At 41.0% G+C, this 18,809-nt stretch overlaps 1 protein-coding gene across 1 annotated transcript; it reads right to left on the bottom strand.

The window, feature by feature from the left end:
* Nucleotides 1-6,413: 6,413 nt before the first annotated feature.
* LOC129855180 (repulsive guidance molecule B-like) lies at nucleotides 6,414-16,868 on the bottom strand. Its single transcript, XM_055922592.1, has 3 exons — nucleotides 16,629-16,868; nucleotides 13,242-13,753; nucleotides 6,414-8,091 (listed from the first exon to the last, which is right to left on the bottom strand). The coding sequence occupies exons 1-3, from the start codon at nucleotides 16,720-16,722 to the stop codon at nucleotides 7,393-7,395; spliced, it is 1,305 nt and encodes a 434-aa protein (XP_055778567.1). The 5' UTR covers nucleotides 16,723-16,868; the 3' UTR covers nucleotides 6,414-7,392.
* Nucleotides 16,869-18,809: the final 1,941 nt, after the last annotated feature.

Here is an 18,809-nt window from a genome sequence, read left to right on the forward strand (position 1 = left end):
TGTTGCATTCTCAGATGTGTAATAAATGCATAACTACAACACAGAAAAGGGGAGTCGTTGCACAAACAGCCATTTCAGGTGTCCATCCCTGTGTATGTCTATGAGTATAGGGTAATTGAGTGTGCTGAAATGGCCATTATCACTGATTGCCTTATGCCCTTTCAGCACATTACCAGCAGTACCAATCACATGCAATCTCTAGGGCAACACCTCCAAGACCTTCCGTAAACAAACTCGTGATAATTCATTGGAAAATATCGGATAGGAGTCTGTTCTAGAATTCACACTGTAGCATAGAGCCAGGCAGTAGGGGAAATGTGTCCATTTTATACTCCTATAGAAACCTAATGAGGCAAGGTGTAGAGTGATTGAAATGACATGTCATCCTAAAGACTGAGGGCCCAGTGCTCTGCTATTTAATAGGTTACCTCTGATGGTATGGTTATTGGAAATTATATATTTTAAGGCCAATTTTGATGGGTAACAAAAACCAGAGGGAATGATGCTACATTTTCAGCGACCACGTATATTTATGGAGCGATAATGGGCAGGAACAGTCAAAATGATTGCGTTACAAATAAAGAAACTCATAAAACATAAATACTGTACACACATTATGCTATCAGTGCAATGAATATAAATCAGGGCAGCTGCACGAACAGATAGCAAATTCATGCAATACTGACAAAAAGTACAGTATATCCATGAAAATATACCATGTCTTAGGTAGACACAGGAAAACAAACAAATATGTTATCACTGACTTGACAAATTGGCCAGTGTAGTAAAAATCTAAAGATAGGCTATTTAGTGACAGAAACAGTATGGCTGTGACACTACAGTAATGAATGGAGGAAGAACATTTTAAAGAGCAGTGGGAAAAGGGAGGACAAAAAAAGTAGAACCACTGGCTCATGAAATAAATTGGCCCAATTATAATAAAGTGTGGCTCTTGGTCAGTGTGCAAGCCCGGCAGTTCATCTTTATTACAATCAAGTTAATGAAAATCAATCCCCCTCCTGATAAACTCTTATCTCCACAGCCTTTGCGCACCCCGTGTGCAGGGACATAATACATTAGGGTAATATTGCCTTTGATGAGGGAGTGAATTGCAAATTATTGTAACTTTCCAAGATTTATGATGCAGATGCCGAGTGGGGTTTTTCCAGGCTCTGGGATGCAGAGATGCCATTTGTTAAAGGTTTAGTGACACAGCCTCATAACAGAACTATACACAACTGTCCAGGTCATCTCTACTGTGTAGTGCCTTACTGTACAGCAGTGCAACTACCACTGCAATGGCATGAATTACTTATTGCATAGGATGAAGGAACATCCTTTTTATTTTACACAATACAGTGAATAGAATGCACAACAGGCCTGCTGAAAGACACAACCCAGGGGAGGGTATACAGCAACATAAGCGGCTGCTTAGAGTTGTGCATCAACAGTTTTTCTCTTGCTATGTCAGTCACTAACCAGGTTTCCATCCACAGTTCTTCTCTTGCTATGTCAGTCACTAATCAGGTTTCCATCCACACTTTTTCTCTTGCTATGTCAGTCACTAACCAGGTTTCCATCCACACTTTTTCTCTTGCTATGTCAGTCACTAACCAGGTTTCCATCCACACTTTTTCTCTTGCTATGTCAGTCACTAACCAGGTTTCCATCCACAGTTCTTCTCTTGCTATGTCAGTCACTAATCAGGTTTCCATCCACACTTTTTCTCTTGCTATGTCAGTCACTAACCAGGTTTCCATTCACAGTTTTTCTCTTGCTATGTCAGTCACTAACCAGGTTTCCATCCACAGTTTTTCTCTTGCTTTGTCAGTCACTAACCAGGTTTCCATCCACAGTTTTTCTCTTGCTTTGTCAGTCACTAACCAGGTTTCCATCCACAGTTTTTCTCTTGCTATGTCAGTCACTAACCAGGTTTCCATCCAGTTTTTCTCTTGCTTTGTCAGTCACTAACCAGGTTTCCATCCACAGTTTTTCTCTTGCTTTGTCAGTCACTAATCAGGTTTCCTTCCACAGTTTTTCTCTTGCTTTGTCAGTCACTAACCAGGTTTCCATCCACAGTTTTTATGCGAGTAAAGTCACACCGTATTAAAAACAATCACGACAGCTGTGATGGAAACAGCAAGTTTCGATACAATTTTATAAATGGTGACAGATCATTTTTTCCTTCAACATGGTGGGAACTTTTTGTGTATTTAAAATGTATTATGAGAGGAAATGGCGGTGGGAATGCCTTTTGCACAAATGTTGATATAATAACCAATATATCGAAGTAAACTTGGAGTCACGTGATGATATGCTCTGTGGTCCTGCCATTATCAATTAAATGTATTCATAAATCTTTTTGACAAAGCTATTGGTAGAGTTGAAAATGTGATTTATTTTTCTTTTTGCGGATTTTATAACAATGGCAATAAAATCTGTCGCCAATTGGATGGAAACCAAGCTACTGACAGACACTTAATTAGTCATGTCAGGTAAAAAAAAATTGATTGGTATTTAGTCTAGCCAACTTGTAGAAATCATGGCCGAATACCAACCGGTCATGCAGGGCATGTGTCCAAAGGCCCTGTTGGTCATTGTCATTGTCACTCAAATATCATATTAACATGGCATTAGCAGGGTTGGGGAGTAACTGATTACAGGTAATCAGTTGCACTTAATCTGATTACAAAAAAACATGGAACAGTAATCAGTTACATTACCAGTAAAAATATTGTTATCGGATTACAGTTACTTTTGGAAAACTGCATTACTTCTTGGATTACTTTTAAATTCAGAAATTATGTCTGAGAAAAAATACATTATGACACCTTTCTGTTTTCTCAATGACATTCATTTCAGCAAAAAGGCGCAGTTTGAAGATTTTTCCACCTGAGTGAGTCTGACCACAAGTCAGAGACCACTATGATGACACCAAATGCGTTTGATGGATCTTTTTTTGTCTTCTTCTAATGCCTCTTAAATGGAAAGTAATCCAAAAGAATACATGTAATCAGATTACGATACTGAGTTTGGGTAATCCAAAAATTATGTTACTGATTAACATTTTGGACAGATAATTAGTAACTGAAACAGATTACATTTAGAAAGTAACCTACTAACCCTGGGCATGACATTGCAAAATGTGTAGAATTGCAGGATATTAGCTTTAAAAACTGCAAAAATGTCTCTCTACCCCATGGCAAAATGTCTAGAATAGCAGGAAATTAACTTTAAGCTTAATATTTTCTCTCCGCTTTCAAGAGAGGGCCACTAAAATGTTATGCCACGAGGTTGGGGTCCCCCCAGCCAAATCTCACGTAGGGAACACAAAAGGCTAGGGCCAGGCGTGAGGGTATGTGTTTACTTAAGTAGAAATGTCAGCCCTCCTTTATACTATTATTGTCTCTCATACCAGAGTAGTTTGACATGTAGGTCAGTGCATCAGGTTGTCTGTATCAGAGACATGTTCGGGTTCCTCCTGTCAGCCTGATTATTGAAGAGACAGAGAAACATTGGCTTGTGCAAGTATGAAAGCCTGTGTTTTGAGATAGCTGGGATCATCCAGAATCCCCCTCCCCATACACACCATCCACCTACAGCAACTGCTAACATGTTGGCTTATGTTAAGTTATGTTGTTCTGTTGCTGAGATCTATGCAACAGTGTGTGAGTGGTGTCTATGTGCTGAATTACAAATTGCTGTATCTTACACAAGCACAAAGGTAGGGCCACCAACTAGGCCCACAAACCAGGGCCTGAATGCATAACTCTTTTACCATTATGCACAGCACACTAGCTACCTGCCACTGATTCATGGGAAAACAGGACGAGTTGTGATTTAATAGGCCATGAAAAACATGTCAAAAATAATACAAACTTGAGAACTACCGATACTTGCTGCCGTCCATAAAGGTAGCTGAGCTATGAAACAGGAGTTCCACACTCTCATATATTTAATTTTTTACTCCCTAAATGTAAAGTGATTGAAGAGAAAGTGCTTTTAAAAAAGATTCTCAGTGTCCACAGTGAATCTCAGCATTTTTGCCTTTAGAAATTGCTTGGAATAAATTGCATACATACATTGAGAGTCTTGCACCATGTTTTTCAGTATAATCTTGACTGAAGATAATATCACTATACCAACAATAACTTCACCAGTCTAATATTTAAATAGCACTACAATGCAAAGCAACTTGACATAGAACATTCTGTTGACCTTGTATAATACAGAACTCTATGTCCTTATCAAGGCCAAGTCATTTTCAATTTTGTATAAAAACAGTCATCAATCTAACAATCAAGGAGAGGACTCACATAGCACTATCTATTTATCTTGCCAACTGCTCTGTTAATACAAAATTAATTTCTCCGTCGAGAGTATCAATCACTCAAGGGTTTGTTCTCAACTCATTAGCATTTTAATTGTCCTTGTTTACAGGGGGAATGAAGGGAAACTTGTTGTAGGGTGATGGCCAATCTATATGGCTGAAATGTACAAACCCACTTATGTCAATCCTTTACATAACGTAAGTCTACATGTGTGTACCATTCTGAGCATGCAAGACATCTATTCTAAAGGAACATCTTTTTTAAAGAAAAATATTTTGTAAATGTATTTATTTATTTTTATCTTCTAACCTAATTTGTGTACTGGCTTGTCAGATGTTTAAATGTTTCAAGTTTTCACTATTCTGAGCCCGCATGTCAGTTTTAGTGGCAGTAGTCATGCTGTCACTAGTTCTCCCAGATACGAATCAGGACTGAATCTTGAGAATGTTTAACACCGCTAGGAAAATTGAAATTTCATCTCCCCCCACCATGTTCACAATCAAAGAACAACATGGACAGTCTTAACACATCTATTTATGGAATGAAAAATGATAAGGCAACTGAAGTGGGAGGGTTGACAAACGTCATAAAAACAGAAAGGGCTCTATAGTGCAGAAAAATAACCATTAAAGCGTCAATTGGACCCATATAGCCGTCAGCATGTTAACTAGTGCTCTGCCTGCTCGGCTGCCAAGACAAGATATCTTGTGACAGGTTTTACAACCCGACACAATTGACTCTCTTCATATTTTTTTCCCCTCAGATGATATAAAAAATAAGGGTGATGAAGCAGGCACCCCAAAAACAAAATGATTTAGGGCATCTGGAGTGTGCTAGGAGTATAATGATAAAATGGTGACGCATTTCATAATTTCCCTGCCCGTCTCCATACCCTTGTGACTCATTGGAGTATCATCTGAAATGTGCATACTAGTATACAGCAAACAATGTGAGAATATGGCTTAGCCTACATTGCAAAATGAATAAATACTGGAATAAAATACAGCCAGGGCATGCTGACTAGCTAACTGGGAACATTTATGTATCTAACAATGGCATGTGCTGTCTGTGGTGTATTTATTGTTTTTAAAATACTGTCAAGCACAGGCCAAACCTTGTTTGAAGCCTAGTCTGGCAAACGAGATCAGATTCACTAGCCAGCTCAGCAGTAAGCTACCATTTACACAGAGACCACACATAAACACCCACTACCACTACACACAAAGAAAGTAGAGCCAGATAGAAGCAGTTAGTTTGGGGACTCTTGAGGAACCCGGCAGGGAATCGGTGGGATAATAACCATGGCATGTTCTGTATGCAGGAAGAGGGCACCTATAGCCTACAGACTTGGAAAACCTGGATTATTACCATAATATAACCATTGACTATGCTTCTATGAATGGTACTTTCAGAGTGCTATACACACACCCTTCTGTTAACCATATTTTGTAGTTGCCAGTTCAGGAATAGCCTATAAGCCCTTAACAAAACAAACAAAAAAACAGTGTCCCCCACTATTTGTCAAATTCAAAATTATTTGGCATAGATCTTGGCATTTAAAAAAATAAAATAAATACTAGTTACCCAATTGGCTTAATCTAAATTAATTTCAGAACTGCTTCAATGTAGATCTCCATTTAATCAACAGGAAAGTGGGCTGGACGGGCTAGAGGGAAAGCCATCAATATCTCTGGCTTGTTCAGTTGGCAAGTAAATCCCTTCCACACGGTCCACGACACAAATGTTCCCCTCGTTCAACACAACCTGAACACCTAATGCCTTCATTTTAAATATATCCAGGGTGTTTTTCGAAAGTGTTTCACTTTATCCGAAACTGAGAAGTGGGTCTTATCCATCAGTGGTGCAAAGGCTGTGGCAGTGACAATTTCTTATGTGTTTTATCCCACCAATTATAGGCATTTTTATTCGTTTCACTCAGAAACAGTCAATGGCCTATGCTAAATCAAAAATACAACCATTTAGGAAAACTCAGAAAATGGACAGATTTGCACTAGCAAAACCCATCTAGTGCAGTAGACAGCATTGAAAGGTGGATGGAAAAATACCAAACAAACTAAGTCGTGGTGTCCAACACTTTTTAATATGGAAAATGACAGATAAGGTAAAACACATATTAGAATTTAAAAATACATAACTAATCACAACAATAAAACATATTACAGTTAAAACCTCTATACACAGGCAAATGTACACAATATAAAACATATATATACACTCTTTCAATATATTATTATATAGAGATTTTGTTTCTTTACCTTTAAAAACTGGAAGCCAAGCAGCTTGAAGAGGGAGTGTTTCACCTAACTGATAACTATCACACTTGGATGCAGTGAAAAGTACTGAGAATATCACACTGAAACCAAATACATATGGATAGGTAGTGTTTTCATTTAGTTGTTGGATCATCCCATTTAAGAAACATACATATTTTCAGTAAATATGACAACACAGAGGAACTAAATGTGGAGTGTTAACTGTTAGGTGCCAAATGATGATACTGTAAAGATATTGTGTCTTAAATTTCCACAAAGGTCTCGAAACTATAATAGACCATTTTCACAATCTTAAGCCTGATAGGCCTACTTTCTATGATTACGATGTCTGGCAGGGTTGTGTGCATCGTGACGTATTCCCAACAAACATGAAATATTTACAAAGATTATTTTTGATAAGCTGCCTTACATCCAGGCTCACAGACGACGACAACAGTGTTATGATGAATTTCACATTTCAAGCATCCTGTAACTGTCTTAATCCAATTTACAAACAGTGTGAAAATGGAAAGAGCCTTGCGCACTTAACCATCGACACATGATTGCGTGCATTCAGACTCATACTCAATTAAGTGGCAGATGCTGGCAGCCATCATGTATATGGGGGACAAGAAGCATTGGGATCCTTTTGAGTGTTAAATCCTTCAAATGGTTCAGTGACAGGAAAAGAACCACAACATTCACAAATGCAAAAGAAAAACATCTCTGACTTCTAGGCACTTTGTCCTCAAGCTGGGGTCCCTTCAACTTTGAGTCCTATTTTCCCATTACAAAAGCAGCAGAACCAGGAGCAGGAATGTGACCAGACTGGGGGTGGCTGTAGCCAGCATGTGTGGCCCCCCTCTGTTGAGTTGGACACGAGGAGTCCTCGGAGAGTTCTGCTTCAGTTTGCTGGGAGGAAGGGCCTTCAGATCCTCCAGTGCCCCGTAGGCTGCCATGGAGAACTCAGGGTCCCCCGTGGTGAGCAGGTCAAACACACAGGACTGGAAGTACACGTCCTCCACCTGTAGGGTCTCCCTGCACTTAGCTGTGGCATGCTCCACTGTGTAGATCTGGTGTGGGGGCAGGAGGGGCCCCAGCTTGGGGTTAGACCCGGAGCCTGGGAGGCGGGGGTGAAGAGGCTTGCGCCCCAGCATGTGCTCCTTGATGAGCTCGTTGCGCGGGCATCCATGCAGACAGAGCTGCAGCCCACTGTTCTCCTCAGAAAAGTCAAGGGTGTCCTCCGGCATGCGGATGGCAAAGGTAAGGTAGCGGCCCACCCGGCGCACTATGATGGACGTCCCGATGTAGCGGGCCTGGATCTTCACCAGGCGACCCCCGGAGTCGCCCTTCTCTACGATCCACAGACTGCCACCCTCCCCGCCACTCCGTGTGCCATCCTGGAAGGCAGAGGGTAGGTCCTCTGTGGTGGCCTGGTACACCTTCTGTTCCGTACAGCCATGGTACGACTTGAAGATCACCGTTATCTGGAAGACACAAACAAAGAGATGCCAGTGAATGAAAGTCCATTCCTGATTTAAAACTTCTTATGGCTGGGGGTAGTATTGAGTAGCTTGGATGAATAAGGTGCCCAGAGTAAACAGCCTGCTACTCAGGCCCAGAAGCTAAGATATGCATATTATTAGTAGAGTTGGATAGAAAACACTCTGAAGTTTCTAAAACTGTTTGAATGATGTCTGTGAGTATAACAGAACTCATATAGCAGGCAAAAACCGGAGAAAAAAATCCAACCAAGAAGTGGGAAATCTGGGGTTTGTAGGTTTGCCTATCCAATATACAGTGTCTATGGGGTCATATTGCACTTCCTACCTTTGATGATCTTCATCAGAATGCACTCCCAGGAATCCTAGTTCCACAATAAATTGTTGTTTTGTTCGATAATGTCCATTATTTATGTCCAAGTAGCTACTTTGTTAGCGCGTTTAGTACACACATCTAACCGCTCGTGCAGGTCCAGGTGAACGTCGGACGAAAACTTCCAAAAGTTATATTACAGTTCGAATAAACTTGTCAAACTAACTATAGAATCAATCTTTAGGATGTTGTTAACCTAAATATTCAATAACGTTCCAACCGGAGAATTCCTTTGTGTCTGTAGAAGTAATGGAACACAAGTGGATATCATTTGGAATGCGCGTGACTAGGACCTGGCACTCTGCCAGACCACTGACTAAAACAGCTCCCACCCGGCTCAACATTACAGTAGAAGCTTCATTCAACGCTCTACAGACTGTTGACATCTAGTGGAAGGCGTAGGAAGCGCAAACAGATTTCAATAGGCGATGAGTTGAAAATCGACCAGCCTCGGAATTCCCACTTCCTGTTTGGGTTTTTGCCTGCCATATGAGTTATGTTATACTCACAGACATCATTCAAACAGTTTTAGAAAAGTCAAGAGTGTTTTCTATCCAATAGTAATAATATGCATACATTAGCATCTGGGACAGAGTAGGAGGCAGTTAACTTTGGGCACGCTATTCATCCAAAGTGAAAATGCTGACCCCTATCCCTAAGTTCCACGTATAATACTTGTATCTTTTATCAATGTTTATTTTGAGTATTTCTGTAAATTGATGTGGCTCTATGCAAAATCACCAGATGTTTTGGAGGCAAAACATTACTGAACATAACGCACCAATGTAAACTAAGATTTTTGGATATAAATATGAACTTTATCGAACAAAACATACATGTATTGTGTAACATGAAGTCCTATGAGTGTCATCTGATGAAGATCAAAGGTTAGTGATTCATTTTATCTCTATTTCTGCTTTTTGTGACTCCTCTCTTTGGCTGGAAAAATGGCTGTGTTTTTCTGTGACTAGGTACTGACCTAACATAATTGGAGGAAATTCAATTAACATCTACCCTTCTACTCTTTCAATAGTACTGCATGAAGGTAAAATCTTTTGAAAGTTGTGCTCTGTATACCGGTACACAGATTACTAATAGGTCTACTAAGCAGCAGAACCATCAGAAGCATTCAAAAGGTGTAATACCATGTTGAGCCACAGTATGTCAGCAGGACCTTCACTTTTTATGACATGGGGAACAGTTCATTTCAAAGTTTGAAAACCCAAATTCCTGTCTTTCTCTTGGAAAAGGTATAAAACTATTGTGTAATCTGAAGGAAGGAAAGCACCGTGAGCAGAAATATTCATTATGCTCTTTATTTTACAGTAAATATTGACTAGAAAACATCACTAACACATAGATGATGTCTTGGCACACCAATTTAGAGATAATCAACCCCAAAGAAACAACTAGGCCTACTCAATATGTGCCTTCTAAAACAAATATCAATGTAAATGTCATAAACCATTGCATATGTATGGCACCATACTTTTTCTTGAGAGAGTGCAGGATCAAACAAACCCAGCTGTCTGATAGACCCATAAATCAGAAATACCTTCCACTACAATTGCCACAGGGTCTGGACTACTCTCTGACAACTCTGGAGTCATGTCTAGATTTTTTGTAGTAGGGCGACATTTCATCAAAGCTGTTCGTAAAAGAGGTGGCTATGGTTAACTTTACAGTTAAGGGGATACCGTTTTTGATGAACGATTTCCTTTCTCTACTGTAACAGTTGAAAATTACCCCATTTCAAGCGGACGGTGAGGGCATGCGGGTGTTGGCACCGGCGCCCTGACTTACAGCTTTGTATTTTTCCCCTCATATGCACTCAAAACTATTTTAAATAATTGGGTCTGTTCAAACAGTTCTCTTTTTAGTAGTCTTTGGATTACTTTGAAAATGCATATGCAATCTAACGAAGGCTATTTACTAAAATCCTTGAGGTTCATGGATTTCAACAAACTCTGATATGAAAGAAAGTTACAGACCACAGTTAGTATAACTTTGTTTTTATAGAATCTAGCCTATATTATTTGGCCTAGGCCAATTTCTATTGGTCTTCTCATAGTCTGGCTAGTCCAAAACCAAATTGTTGGTGCTGTTGCTTATAATTCACATGGAGCTGAAAATAACAGTACTGATAAAAATAGATTATCTTAGAAAAAAAGCAAATGTGGCAAGGTGGGCTAGCACTAGTAAAATTGATAGGCCTACTTTTTAGTGTCTACCAAGTGTTGTATTCATCTAGTGCATATCTACAAATAATACATTGAGCTCCAAGTAATGTCTTCAGTATAAATATAGCCAAAGAACCAGACTTAAATTCAGACTTCAGGGATCAGATTATATTATGAAAAGCCCATCTCAATCAGTAGAATTAAAAATATGCTGCTTCTACCAAAAAACGTAGTTATTTATCCAAATAATTCCGTATTTACACAAAAAGATCTGTTAATTATTTGACTAGAGAGCTGAAAAAGGTTATCCAATTGTGGGAGAGGAAAATGTTTGAGCAAGCGTTAATCACTACCATATGACTGCCCATGTGTTAAAGATAAAGCGCTCAAGCATGTCCCTGATCCAACCCCACTGTCACGATCGTCATAATAACTGAACCAAAGCGCAGCGTGATCTGGGTTCCACATCTTTTATTTCTATGTGAAACTCAAAGCAAAACAAAACAATAAATGAATAAATGAAACGTGAAGAAAAATGCAGTGCTCACAGGCACTACACAAAAACAAGATCCCACAAAGGGGAAATGGCTGCCTAAATATGATCCCCAATCAGAGACAACGATAAACAGCTGCCTCTGATTGGGAACCATACCAGGCCAACATAGAAATATAATTTTCTAGATGACCCACCCTAGTCACACCCCGACCTAACCAACATAGAGAATAAAAAGCTCTCTATGGTCAGGGTGAGACACCCACTGAATGACCCAGTCTTTCCACTAGTGTCTGGAAGAGGAAGGTCAGAGGTAGGGTCCCTGGAGGCAGTAGAGACAGATTGAATCCTAACTTGAGATAATATTTCTATATATTGAACCATCTCCCGTTGACTTCAATGTATGACATACAGTACCAGTCAAAAGTTTGGACATACCTACTCATTCAAGAGATATCTTTATTTTTACTATTTTCTACATTGTAGCATAATAGTGAAGACATCAAAAACAATGAAATAACATATGGAATCATGTATTAACCAAAAAAAAGTGTTAAACAAATCAAAATAATATGTACATTTTATATTCTTCAAAGTAGCCACCCTTTGCCTTGATGACAGCTTTGCACACTCTTGGCATTCTCTCAACCAGCTTCATGAGGAATGCTTTTCCAACAGTCTTGAAGGAGTTCCCACATATACTGAGAACTTGTTGGCTACTTTACCTTCACTCCGCGGTCCAACTCATCCCAAACCATCTCAATTGGGTCGAGGTCGGGTGATTGTGGAGGCCAGGTCATCTGATGCAGCACTCTATCACCCTACTTCTTGGACAAATAGCCCTTACACAGCCTGTAGATGTGTTGGGTCATTGTCCCGGAGAAAAACAAATGATAGTCCTACTAAGCGCAAACCAGATGGGATAGAGTATCGCTGCAGAATGCTGTAGTAGCCATGCCGGTTAAGTGTGCCTTGAATTCTAAATAAATCACAGACAGTGTCACCAGCAAAACACCCCCACACCGCCTCCTCCATGCTTCATGGTTGGAACCACACATGCGGAGATCATCCGTGCACCAACTCTGCGTCTCACAAAGACATGGTGCTTGGAACCAAAAATCTCAAATTTCGAATCATCAGCCCAAAGGACAGATTTCCACCGGTCTAATGTTCATTGCTTGTGTTTCTTGGCCCAAGCAAGTCTCTTATTATTATTGGTGTCCTTTAGTAGTGGTTTCTTTGCAGCAATTCAGCCATAAAGGCCTGATTCACGCCATCTCCTCTTAACAGTTGATGTTGAGATGTGTCTGTTACTTGAGCTCTGTGAAGCATTTATTTGGGCTGCAATCTGAGGTGCAGTTAACTCTAATGAACCTTTCCTCTGCAGCAGAGGTAACTCGGGTTTCCTTCCTGTGGCGGTCCTCATGAGAGCCAGTTTCATCATAGCGCTTTATGGTTTTTGCAACTGCACTCAAAGTTATTGACATTTTCTGGATTTACTGACCTTCATGTCTTAAAGTAATGATGGACTGTAGTTTCTCTTTGCTTATTTGAGCTGTTCTTGCCATAATATGGACTTGGTCTTTTACCTATTAAGGCGATCTTCTGTATACCACCCCAACCTTGTCACAACACAGCTGATTGGCTCAAACGCATAAAAAAAAAAAAATCCACAATTTTCCTTTTAACAAGGCACACCTGTTAATTGAAATCCATTCCAGGTGACTACCTCATGAAGCTGGTTGAGAGAATGCCAAGACTGTGCAAAGCTGTCATCAAGGAAAAGGATGGCTACTTTGAAGAAACTTAAATATAAAATATATTTTTATCTGTTTAACTCTTTTTTGGTTACTACATGATTCCATATGTATTATTTCATAGTTTTAATGTCTTCACAATTATTCTACAATGTAGAAAATAGTAAAAATAAAGAAAAACCCTTGAATGAGTACGTATGTCCAAACGTTTGACTGGTACTGTACATTAAAAGTTCAGGTATCTTTGTTATGATTGAGCCCTAAGTTTTTCAGTGTTTTAATGACATTACTGTCAGCAACATGACCAGATGTGAACCCATAGCACAGCTTACCTTGCTGGTGGCGGTGGCACTGGAGCCCAGGACAACAGGCACGTTAGTCACCTGCACTGACAGGTAGCGGTTATCGATGAGAGGCCATGCCCCCTCCACCTTGCACGTCTGGAACTCGTCGCGGAACGTCCGCAGGTGTGGGTCCCCGAATAATCCACAGTGGGCGTACTTTTCCCCCTGGCCTGCGGGGCCCAAGGCCAGCACACGGCTCTCGTAGTCGCATAGCTCGGACACGGCCGGCCTGGAGGTGCTGGTGGCCTTGGCCGAGGAGGTGGGCCCGTCGCTGGAGCAGTTTTGCTGGGAGAAGAGCTCCTTGATGCGGAACACAGCTGAGTGGTAGACCAGGTCGCCCCTGCAGCTGCGCGCCGTGCGTCGGGTACACAGGGCGTAGGCGCGCAGGGCGATGCAGTAGTCCACATCGGACAGGGAGTCCTCTTGGAGACCACTAGAGGGCGAGGTAGAAGCCACGTACTCCGCATTGCAGCGCTGGATACGGCACTGCTGGCAGTGTGCTGTGGGGAGGGAGAAAACAGTAGGCAGCTGTTACATGTTTATCATCGCTAAAGTTGCCAACAACCCCCCCAATAACAGGTGACCAGAAACATTAGGGGCAAAGTATTTTATTTAGAATTTGAACCATTCATGTGTAAGTCAAAGCGAAGATATAGCTAGGCCTAGTTCATGGTAGTGTATACGAATGTGTTTTGTGTCTCAACTCATTGTAAGAATGAACATTGATAATGAAAAAACTGCTTAACACAGCTGTAACGACCATATAATAAATTTTAAAAAGTCCAATAGAATCACTCTTATTAGTTTGTTCACTGCCTAATAACTTTGTTATAGTGAATTTTCAGGGTCTAAACACGTTAGCTGTACAGCCTAGCTACGTGCAGCAGGACAGCCAAACTTTTCCACCTATGGAGTTTACGTCAATAAAGAGCTCATTAAAACCCAACTACACCAGCCCACACGGGAATGGTCAGTCAAAACATATTTCCCTCAACTCACCCTCACTGAAATAACACAGTGCTTCACTGCTGGAGGAAGCCAATCTGTGTAGTTTGCTTAAGGGTGTTGAATATGGTTTGGCTGTTGCTGGGTCAATATGGGGGGCATTAAGGAGCATGGCACATGACCACTGTATACGAGGCTGAATTCAGACCCAAGAGGAACTGCACAAAGAGCCATGCTTGTTCAGCATTGAGCAACAGCTGGCCAAAGATGTTGGGAGTGTATACATTTGGCACTTCCTGTGTGAAGTTATTACTCAGTACTGTGCATCTGTCAGTGAATATGTTGGGGGCGACAAGGAGACTATGTATTCCAATGTTTGATGTTTTGAGAATATTATAGTCTTATCTTGAAGCTCTAGATGCCAGGTGCATTTGCATTACATCAACTTATTGCCTGTGCAAGTGTCATAAGATGTCACAGACATAACACACACTTAAATAAACAGCCTCAATAAGACTGAAAACATAAATATAAACAATATTTTTTATCAACATTGAAAGAAGATCTGACATAGGCTAATCAACAAGTCCCCCAAACTGTTCTAAATCCAACGGGCATAATGAACTTGCCAATAATAAAAATATTGAAATATTTTTCATCAGACAGTTCGAAAAGATCCTTGGTTGCAAACTGTTTGCATACATTCTCTAGTAACTGAAGCCCACATGGGTCTTGGCAACTGTTAATCAAAACTGAGATGAGTGTGAGAGGTCAACTCAGAAGCATTCTACCATCCCTCGTCTGATTTCCGCCAATAATCTCCCTGCAAGCACTGGGGTCACCAAACTCGGTTATGATTGTTCATTTTTGACAATCACAGATAGAGCTATAAACAACCATGTCTATCTCTAAAGGCTCTTTATGGCCAGCCTTTGACAAGAGGCAACGTGACAACCATGTGCGGAAAACATGGGAAAGGATTAAGAAGAGAATAGGACGAATTTGCATTTATAACAACATATTTCAATAGGCTTGAGAACAATTTAAGGGAAACAAAATAAACTGAAATAATCTGTGGAATAGAGGATGGCTTTAGTATGTAAACAAGGCAAGCATGGCATATCCAGTTTTAAGAATTATCATCATCCTGCTATGTACATGTATACACCCAAAATGCACAATAACCTTGTCATAGCAGTCTACCACATTATGGGGAAGTAATAAGTTAACTGGGGATGATTAATGGACAATGAATATTCCATGATTATTATGCTGAACTACATTGAAAATGATTCAACTATCACTAACACCATAGGCTACTGTTTTGCAATGCGTAAACGACGCTAATTGATATCCATTAAATTATAATTCATGGCGCCCAACTTTATGTGAAGTGTATCTAATGATCTATGGAGAAAATAATCAACACGTTACACATTCACGTCTCAAAGCCCCATTGATTTGTTGACCTTCCCATTTCTACCACTCTTTTGTGAGTGAAACTTGTGTAGGTAATATTATGCGAGTTTTCAAAGACGTCCAAATGTAATTTAAAGTCAAAAAGCAAATCACCCCACATACACACTTTGTTTCGTTAGTTAGATGCATGTTTTGGTGACAAAGCACCCAAACGTCTGACGATGTATCGCGCATGCACACAACAAAGCTCAGGCAAAAAAAAAAAATCTAGTTACTGTACGATGGACACATTCAGAGGCCGAGAAGTCTGACACCATGCCATGCATGGTAACAAATTAAGCATGAACAAAACACCATCTAACGTTTAATATTACAAGGTAAACTAGTCACGGCATTAACAGTTGGTTAGCGTGTTACGTGTTAAAACGTATTAGCAATGTGTTGCTACTTTGTACAAACAACATGTTTGAATACAACGTGAATAGGTTATCAAGCCAAATGCTAACGATCTTTATTAGCGGACTTCTACAAGCTCGAACTTTATTCAATACTTTGTGTGTGAATATAGTATTGATAAAGTACTACGATCGTGAAAAATAATACATAAATGATGACTGTTCGTGATTCATGTTACTTGACGGATTTAGCGAATGTAGCTAAAAGTTCGACCGAAGTAGCTCGTGTTGTCTAGCTAGCCAGCTAACTAGCAACAGCAGCCTGTTGGTTCGCGACGATGGCTGCTAGCTAGCCTGGTATAGGCCAATGACTACCGTTATATTTGAAGGTCTAGGCACACAGCAAAAGACCGCCGATGACCGATTTAACTTGTAGCTATTTACAAAACACACTGCCATATTTTAGTTCATAAATATTTAAGAAAGCGAGTTTTTGTGAACAAGTCTCGCTCATCTCGCACCATTTAGCACAGCCAAGAAAGTTTTCCATCATCCATTCGGGGTGCGGGGAAAATGTTTTGCATGCACACATGAGAACATATGAATGTTGCCTTACCTGGTCTGAGCAGCAGCGAAAGTAAAGCCATCGTAAAAGTAATATAATTCCAAAGCTGCCGCTTAGCCAAGTTTTGAGGTCCGCTTCTCCCCATGCCAATCCATTCAGTTAGAATGGAGTTCTTCGACTGCTGCTCATCGACGCTGTAGCTGCGGGAAATTAGACAAAAATTCGTATCTTTCCCCTGCGCTGTCTTTCAAAAGGGGTCTAGTCTTCAGGGCGGCTCTACGTGGGAGGGGTCTAACAGAGTAGACGGGGATCAGAGGTGGTTCGCCAATGAAACACTAATTATTCGTTAACCACTTGATATTTACATAAGCGGTTTGTGGCAATCATGGAACATTGGGACCAAGCCAATGGAAAGTGTTTCTAAAGACAATGAAGGCGGTGCAAAATATTTGTTGTGTAGTATTTGGGAGGGAGTTAAAATAATATGTAGCCGGTCAGGAAAGTGTGATGATGAAAATTATAGTTTTTCTCACATCTAAATATAGCATGCTTTTTTTTGCAGCCAACGTGATTTCTCTCAAGCCTGAAATAGTGAACCTCTTTCTGTGGATGGTTTGAGATAGGAGTTGTAGCTATGTCCACATAGCATGCCCCTCTGCACTATAACGCATTCAGCTGTGGCAGTTGTCCTGTTTGAGCTCCCTGGGCCTCAACAGAACTGCGGAGCAAATTGCCCGATGCAAACAATCGTGTTGTTTCTCTGCTCTAAGCATTACATTACTTTCTCCACCCGCTGAAGAAAATTCTCACCCAGGAAGACAATGGTGTCATTAATGTCTAGCTTTGCTATTCATGCTAGGTGTTACATGGTAGTAAACGACCCTAGGTTTGAATACAGATGTGTCACATATATCAGCATGAATGCATAAAGGGAGTGAGCTTCAAGATACTTTTGTCACTTTGCTATTACGCTGAAGCTTTGTAAGGCGAGGCAGGTCACGTCATACACGTCCAATGGTGACCTGTGTTAATGTATGCACACATGGATTTGCATGTGGAAAATTCTAAGGTAGTGTAACGGATGTGAAATGGCTAGCTAGTTAGCGGTGGTGCGCGCTAATAGCCTTTCAATCGGTGACGTCACTTGCTCTGAGACCTTAAAGTAGTGGTTCCCCTTGCTCTGCAAGAGCCGCAGCCTTTGTGGAGCGATGGGTAACGATGCTTCGTGGGTGACTGTTGTTGATGTGTGCAGAGGTCCCTGGTTTGCGCCCGAGGGGACGGACTAAAGTTACATTGCAACAGCATCAGTTTAACTTTTATGGCGTCGTTATGCATCGTTACCCATCACTCCACAAAGGCCGCGGCTCTTGCAGAGCAAGGGGAACCACTACTTCAAGGTCTCAGAGCAAGTGACGTCACCGATTGAAAGGCTCTTAGCGCGCACCACCGCTAACTAGCTAGCCATTTCACATCCGTTACAGTAACAATGATGCTGAAATGTACACTACATGGCCAAAAGTATGTAAACACCCCTTCAATTTAGTAGATTTGGTTATTTCAGCCACACCTGTTGCTGACGGGCTCCCGAGTGGCACAGCTGTCTAAGGCACTGCACCCCAGTGCTAGAGGCATCACTACAGACACCCTGGTTCAAATCCAGGCTGTATCACAACCGGACATGATTGGGAGTCCCATAGGGCGGCGCACAATTGGCCCAGCGTTGTCGGGGTTTGGCCAGTGTAGGCTGTCATTGTAAATAAGAATTTGTTCTTAACTGACTTGCCTAGTAAACATTCTAAATTACCCACAATGCACTATTTCTCAACGTCATATGGAGAATCTACTCTGTGCTACCGAGTTCGAATGCTAACTCGTTAGCTAGCTCAAGCTGGCTAATGTTAGCCACTAGCCATGCTAGCCACACAAGCTCACAGAACGGGACCGAGTGCTGACGCACGTAGTGCGTACAAACTGTCCTTCGTTGCAACACTCGCTACCGATTTCCAAACTGCCTCTGGAAGCAACATCAGCACAAGAACTGTTTGTCGAGAGCTTAATGAAATGGGTTTCCATGGCCGAGCAGCCGCACACAGCCTAAGATCACCATGCACAATGCCAAGCATCGGCTGGAGTGGTGTATAGCTCGACTCAATTGGACTCTGGAGCAGTGCAAACGCGTTCTCTGGATTGATGAATCAGGCTTCACCTTCTGGCAGTTAGACGGACGAATCT

This window comes from Salvelinus fontinalis, chromosome 5 (genome assembly GCF_029448725.1).
Source record: "Salvelinus fontinalis isolate EN_2023a chromosome 5, ASM2944872v1, whole genome shotgun sequence".
Taxonomy (NCBI): Eukaryota; Metazoa; Chordata; class Actinopteri; order Salmoniformes; family Salmonidae; genus Salvelinus; species Salvelinus fontinalis.